Source organism: Erinaceus europaeus, chromosome 14 (assembly GCF_950295315.1).
Source record: "Erinaceus europaeus chromosome 14, mEriEur2.1, whole genome shotgun sequence".
Taxonomy (NCBI): domain Eukaryota; kingdom Metazoa; phylum Chordata; class Mammalia; order Eulipotyphla; family Erinaceidae; genus Erinaceus; species Erinaceus europaeus.
This window is the reverse complement of record NC_080175.1, coordinates 23,104,376-23,111,612: the sequence shown is the minus strand read 5'-3', so window position 1 is coordinate 23,111,612 and position 7,237 is coordinate 23,104,376. Positions and strand designations below refer to the sequence as shown.

Sequence of the window (7,237 nt, the reverse complement as noted above, 5' to 3'; positions counted from 1 at the left end):
TTTTCTAAGCTTTCTTAGTGCAGTTTTAGCCAGTGAGGCTCATTATTAAATCTTTTTTTTTTCTGATACCACAGTCCAAATTTATCAGATTCCAAGACAAAACCTTAGGGAATGAATAATGATTGAAAAAGATCAGTCACTAAGATGATTTTTTTTTTAATCTCCCAACACCTGGGACAACTTTCTGTTCCCTTTGATCAGCATGTTTTTGCTTGTTTTGTTCTGATTTGATTTGTTTATTAAAGCACAGATGCCAGGTAAGCTCTAATTTATGATGGTGCTGGAAATGGAACCTGGATAAAGCAGTGTTGCAGGTGTCTTCTATCTCTATCCTCTCTATCACCCCCTTCCCTATCAATTTATGGCTGTCTCTATCCAATAAATAAATAAAGATAATTCAAATTTATTTAAGAGATTTAAGAGAGAGAGAGAGAGAGAAGCTGAGGATGTTGACAGAAGTATCTGCTAAGTAGGGCAAAAGGTGATGAGATAGTTCCTAAGAAGCCTTGACAAAGGGGGCAAGTTTGTGGCTCTGTGGTGACCATGTGCCTGCCTTTTTCTGCCTCTCTGCCACTCTTGTTAGGTGTTACTAATCAAGCACCACATGCTATTCTGTTGAAAGGAAATATGGTTTTGGAATCTTTAGTGCAGTTTCCAGGCAGCTAATACCAAACAACTTGCAGTGAGAATCTCTGAAACCACCCCTCTTTTCCTTAGATGTACTCTCCTAAACCTGCATCTGGATTGTTGAATTCCAAATTCCAAGCATATCTCTTTGCTCACCATGCTTCTCCCTACTCCACTTACACCTACTGCCTGAGTCCCAGGGATATTTTTAGAAATCAGAGTGTCAAAACAAGTTGGCTAGCTCTGTGTTCCCTCATGCTGACAGGAGCTTGACAAGCTAGGGCCTGGCTCTAATTTCTCATTTTGAAGCATTAAATGTCAGGAGCTCAATTAACATTTTCATTATTGCATTTTTATTGTGCTCTTATTTAGGTTACAGATGTGTGGGAGCTAACATTCCCTTCCTGCTGTTCTTAAAGAAAAAATATCAGCGAAATAATAAATTCTTACACATTTAGTTTACTGGTCCTTGATACCTCCCCAGGTACACATCAGTATCAGAGCATGATTCAGTCATTTGTTTGCTCATTCATTCATTCCACATTTATTGAGCATCTACTAAGTTTGGGGTACTGGATACATGCCACTAGGGATATTTAGGCAATATAGTCTAGTAAATCTAGACCACTTTCTTTTTTTTTTCAATAGATATAACTACAAGGTGATCAAGTGCATGGGAATATTTTTGAGGGGATAGAGAGAAGATGATAGTGTGAAGAGAAGGAGGCAGTAACTGTCCTTATTCAACCTAGGCATTGAGTAGGCATAAGCATTTTGACTGCTCTTGCATGTTCAATAGCCATACTCTACTAAAACCCATCTTGCTATGGACACTTGCTAATTCAGGTTACTTAGACTGTACTACTGGACCATCCATCTGCCTGGTATTCAAGAGATACCTTGACATGTTTGCATTGAGAATACATATAGCACATGTACATGCACATAGAACCTCTGCATAGACGTTTTCCTTAGGATAAAATTATACATAAGAAGGGTGGCATCTCCCAAGGTTCATCTTTTCTATGAGTTTGCTACCTTCAGGGAACACCTATAAGGATGAAATTTAAGAGTTTTTTTTTTTTTTTTTTTTTTTTTTTTTGTCAGATGGAATGAACAGGTCAAAGGATTGAAACTGCTCAGCATTATTTCTTTGAATCTTATCACCTAAAAACATATTTTTGTCTTATTATTTACCTCCATCTACCCCATATTGGGTTTTCTTTCTTCTGGGTTTTTGAGATAACACCAACAAATAGTTTGTACAAATCAACTGTAAATATTGCTTCAAAAAATTTACTCTTTGCCACCCCTCCCTTCCAAGTATGTTTATTCAGTCAATTACCTGGCAATTACAAATGATCTGCTTATGTTTCAGGTAACATTGGCTCGGAGCTCTCTTATACTGACATCGGTGTGTTCATTTCATCTGATGGGGGCAATACATGGAGACAGGTAAGGGGTGGGAGTGGTTAGAGGTATTTACGGCAAGTTCTAGCAATGTCTCTTTCCTATAGATTATTAATCTCACTATGACTTTTATTATTAATCTCACTGTGACTGCAAAGGATGACTTCTAGAAGCATCTCCTCCCTTTGGTTAATTAGACTGGCAGAGTAAATGAGTAGTAGTAGAGTAAAATGAAAGAACATTGGACACAGTAAAGGAAAAGTGTAAGTTTCCTAATCTGTTTATTCTTTCATTCAGCAGTATGTATGAACCAGCATTAGGTGCTAACTACTGGGATGGTTGCTGGGGATACTGATAGTTAAAAGATTTATACCACTCATATGCCATGGGCTCTTGGCAAGTAGGCCTTTTCATCTGGAATTTTTCCTTTACCTGTAAGATGAAGGCAGAAGAATACTAGAAGTAAGAAAGTCATGGGAGTCTGGACTGTAGAGATAGTAAATATATATATATATATATATATATATATATATATATATATATAACTTAATAGCTACATAGCTACATGAGAAACATTTAATTTGGGGAGTTGGGCGGTAGCGCAGCAAGTTAAGTGTATGTGGTGCAAAGCGCAAGGGCCGGCATAAGGATCACAGTTCGAGCCCCCCCCCCCCCCCGTGTCTCCCCACCTGCAGGGGGCTCACTTCACAGGCAGTGAAGCAGGTCTGCAGGTGTCTATCTTTCTCTCCCCCTCTCTGTCTTCCCCTCCTCTCTCCATTTCTCTCTGTCCTATCCAACAATGACAACATCAATAACAACAATAACTACAACAATTAAAAAAAACAACAGGGCAACAAATGGAAATAAATAAATAAAAATAAAAACATTTAATTTTGCAAACATATGGGCAGCATTGTCCAGTAGAGCTTTTAGGCATACTGGTGTTGTTCTGCCTTTAATCCATCCCACATGGCCATTGAGCACTTTTAATGGGCACACTGTAACAGAGGAACTGAATTTTTAATTGGATTAATTAACTAACTTAATTGTTTTTATTTGCTTGGACAGAGAAATTGAGAGAGAAGGGGAAGATAGATAGATAGACAGACCTGCTGACATGCAGTACTGCTTTTACTGCTTGTGAAGCTTCCTCCCTGGAGGTGGGAACCCAGGGACTTGAATCAAGTTTCTTTCACATAGTGATGTGTTTACTCAACTAGATGGGCCACTGCCTAGCCCCTAATTGTATGAATTTTAATTCAAATCAATTTTACCTATTTCAGAAACACTTAGTTGTGGACAGTAAATGGTTTATAGTATAATTAATGACACATGGATACAATTCATCATTTATTTACCTGTAATAAATGTCTAACAAACACTCTGACCCCTTTTTAGGTCTATTTTCACCATCAGTACCCCAAAAACTTCTCAGCCCAATTCCTGTCCCCCTTCCCTAGATTCTTTTGCTTTGGTACAATATACCATACCTAGTCTAAATTTGTTATTCTTGGTATTTAGGTAAGTTCATCTGGTATTCATCCTTCTCTTTTAGACTTATCTCATTTAAAATTATTCCTTCAAATTCCATCCAAAATGAGGCAAAGGAAGTATATTCAGAGAAAGCAAAAACATCCAACCAAAGAGACCCGTGTATAGTTATGTTTATAGAAGCCCAGTTTGTAGTAATTCAGACTTGCAATCAACCGAAATGTCCAACAACGGATGAGCAGCTAAGAAAGTTGAATGCACTTGTTAAAAAATATTTATGAGTGTGAGAAAGAGACCACAGCATCATTCTGGCTTATTTGGTTCTGGTGGTTGTTTCTGGGGCTTCACAAGTGCAATTTATATGCCCTATTTGTTGAGACACTTCCCTAACTGTTAAATCTCAGTGGCCTCATAGCTACCAAAATTTGAACTACACAAATGTATACAGTGTCAACCAGGTAGTAAGTATAAACTTAAGGAAGTCAATGAATACTTTAGAGTCTCTCTCCTCAAGGAACTTAAAATTAAGTCTCCTTCATTAGAAATAAAATAGTTTCTTGCTAATTACAATTAAGTAATAATTAGTGTAATACAAGTAGTGTGAGAATATTATTTAAGGTTATCATTCACATGCAGAGAAAAAGAAGTTGATTCTACTGGAGGAAACTGGAAAAAAACTTGACACCAAAGTCTGAAATTCTACTAAATCTTAGGGAAGTACCTATCTGGAGAAAAGAACAGCTTAGATAGATATCTTGATGATGAAGGTATAAGCACCATCTGAAATCCAGATGGATAAATTTGTTTGGATCTTTCAGTGACTGTCAATTAACATCATCATTACCACCTCCCATTGCCTGTCAGCATTTCAAGACTATCATTTTAAGGATTGTAGGCACAAAAAGGAGGAAGTTAACATTCCTATGTAAAGAATAACTGTATTCAGGTAGATAGAGTAAATAAATAAAGGTATGTCTTTGAAACTAAAGGTAATATAGAATTTTAAAAAATAGGATGGAATCTAGCTCCTATGGTACAGAAGACTCCCAGTTAATAGGCCAGTGTCCCTTCATATCAGAAAAATGTTCACGCCAACGTTTCCCGCTTATGTTGCCACTACATTGACTTTGTTTTCTCCTTTCCCAAACAACTAAGAATTTTCATTTCCTGCCCACTGGTGGATGGAGCAACAGTTAGTGACCCAAATGACTGTATTGAGAGGAAAGTGTAAACATAATGATTTCTCAGCCTACTAAATGTCGAGTCTTCTTAGAGTCATGGTTTCTCAGACTTCAATCCAGTGTCTCCATTTGAAAAGTTATCACAGTCCCAAGTTGGAGCTGTGTAGTAAAAATGTTAGCATTTTATATTTCAAATCTGTATTTTTATATTAAATATAACATAACTCAGTAATATATCTTGGATCTTAGTTTATTAAGACTCACTATCGGTTAGAATTCTAAAAGCAAATATGAGAAAGGAATTCAATTGAGAAATTCAGGTCTGAGAATCTTACATATTTTTTTCTGTAGTATATTCATGGATACATGTACAGGAAAGATACTCATCCCTCCTAGCCCCACCTTTTAAATACTTTTGTTGTATGAGTCACTAGCCTTTTTAGAACATCTTATCTTAATTTACCATCCAAATCTCTCCATCCAAGTTACTTAAAAGCCACCAGTAGAGATCTCCAATTATACTTCTCTCTAAAAGATCTTCAGTTTGTGTGTTAGGAGAGGTGGAGGACTATCTATAGGCAAATTTTTTTCTTGTTTTATGATAAACATATGAAAGACATAGAAGCATTAATATATGAGCTTATGTCTAAAATTCTCTTATCTTAGAGGTTTACATCAGAGGAGTATGTACTTAGTGAATGCTTAAAAGTAGGTGCATGAATGGATGATCACTGAATGAATAAATGAGTAGGTAGATAAATAAGCAGTGCACACCTGGGCCAGTCAGGGAAAGGAAAACACTAGGTCTGGAAGCCCTATATGCCAAAGTGCATTTAGCATTGTGAGACCCAAGCACCAAAGCTGGGTTTTCATCCAACTTGCATGACTGCCTAGTAATTAAATCTAAGAATCTAAAGATCTAGTAATTAACTCTAAGAACTAAATCTTCATGCATACTGTGATGTATAGTGAAATTGTCTCTTAAGTTCCTACGTAGTTTATAACCAGCATTGCAAGACACAACTCATTTATAAGTTAGCAAGCATTTGAACAGATAATAAGTAGAGAAGAGCAAAGTAGTAGCTTGATAAAATGAAAAGATAAGGAAGCTTTTAGGTTTCATTTGTCTTTGCACTGTTGATCGTACACCACATTGGCTAGCCTTGTAACATACATGTTCATACTATGTGTGAAAAGAACTTTGGAAATGCCATTTGGAAAGCCAAAAGAGAGTTATCTGTTTTTAGGGGGGTAAAAAATACCTACTAAATGGGAGTAAGAGTACTAACCAAGCTGCCTGATAAGGTTGTTAAAAGGTTCATAGTCTCAAGAAAATACAATATGTGAAAGAGTATAAACTGCTAAGCATTATGCAAATGTAAGGTGTTGCTATGATTATTGTTGTTTTTGTTCCAGATCTTTGATGAAGAGTACAATGTCTGGTTCCTAGACTGGGGTGGCGCCCTCGTGGCCATGAAACACACACCTCTGCCAGTCAGGCATTTGTGGTAAGGACAGCTCCCTGCCCTGTCAATAGCAATTTTTAGTGAAAATAGTTGTGATGAGTTATTCTGCATGGTTTGGTGCCTATTTACCCATTTCCTCATCGATAAATATTGATTCACTCATCCATTTAATATATATTATCAAACTTTTAGATAGCACTAGTAGGTGAGTTAAATTTCAATGGGAAGGTCTTATGAATAGTGTTAAGTTGCATGATGTGTCCAAAAGAGAGCAGAAAGCACATGAGAATTTAAGCATCCAAGAGCAATAATTCAAAATATGAGAGATGGAAATTTCTGTAAGAGGAAGTTTTACGATCACGTGTGAGACTCTAAATTCACTTGAATATAAGTTGAATTCAAGTTATATAAATACTCAAGCAGAGATAACCATTAGCTGTCAGATGTTTTCATCTGAAAGTCAGAAGTAGGCCCTGAGCTGACACTCTGGATTTTGAGTTAGTCAGTGATAATTAAAACCATGGTACTGGGCTTAGTGCCTCACGAGAGTGGTCCAACAGTCTTTTCATTGGAACTCTGGTGAATATCACCATACATTGCTGAAGAGGAAAGTATGGAACAGAAAAAGGATAAATAGCCAAAAAAGATTTATCTACCCCCTACATCGTTTTTACAGAGAGATTATGAGACTAAATTTGGAAAGGTAAATGGAACTATTTGTAAGGAAAGTACTCAGAAACTCAGGAATGAGCTTGTAAAATTTCCCAGAGTAAGTGTTTACCACAGTTTTACAACTTAGCTTTATGCTTTGAAGGTAGGATCAGAAAAATGGAATTGTTTGATAGGGATAGCAGTCAGAATTTGTTGAGCATTATTGTGTTTCAGACACAGTTCTAAATCCTCTGAATTATCTATGTTAATTCTTGAAATAACACTATCTGTGTCATTCTCTTTATCATGTATTTATGGTGGCATTGAAATTCAGACTGATTAAACATTTGCTCAAGAGTAGACTGGAAGGACATATCAGAGCTTAGTGGAGTCTCTTGTCATAGATGCTAT

General features: G+C 36.6%; 1 protein-coding gene across 1 annotated transcript in view; it reads left to right on the top strand.

Annotated features, from left to right (window-relative positions):
- SORCS3 (sortilin related VPS10 domain containing receptor 3) overlaps nucleotides 1–7,237 on the top strand; it is a 795,336-nt gene that overhangs the window by 669,257 nt on the left and 118,842 nt on the right. Inside the window, exons 12-13 of the mRNA XM_007530390.3 lie at nucleotides 2,006–2,082; nucleotides 6,126–6,217. Of these exons, the coding sequence (XP_007530452.2) occupies nucleotides 2,006–2,082; nucleotides 6,126–6,217 (169 nt within the window). The remainder of the gene's footprint in view (nucleotides 1–2,005; nucleotides 2,083–6,125; nucleotides 6,218–7,237) is intronic.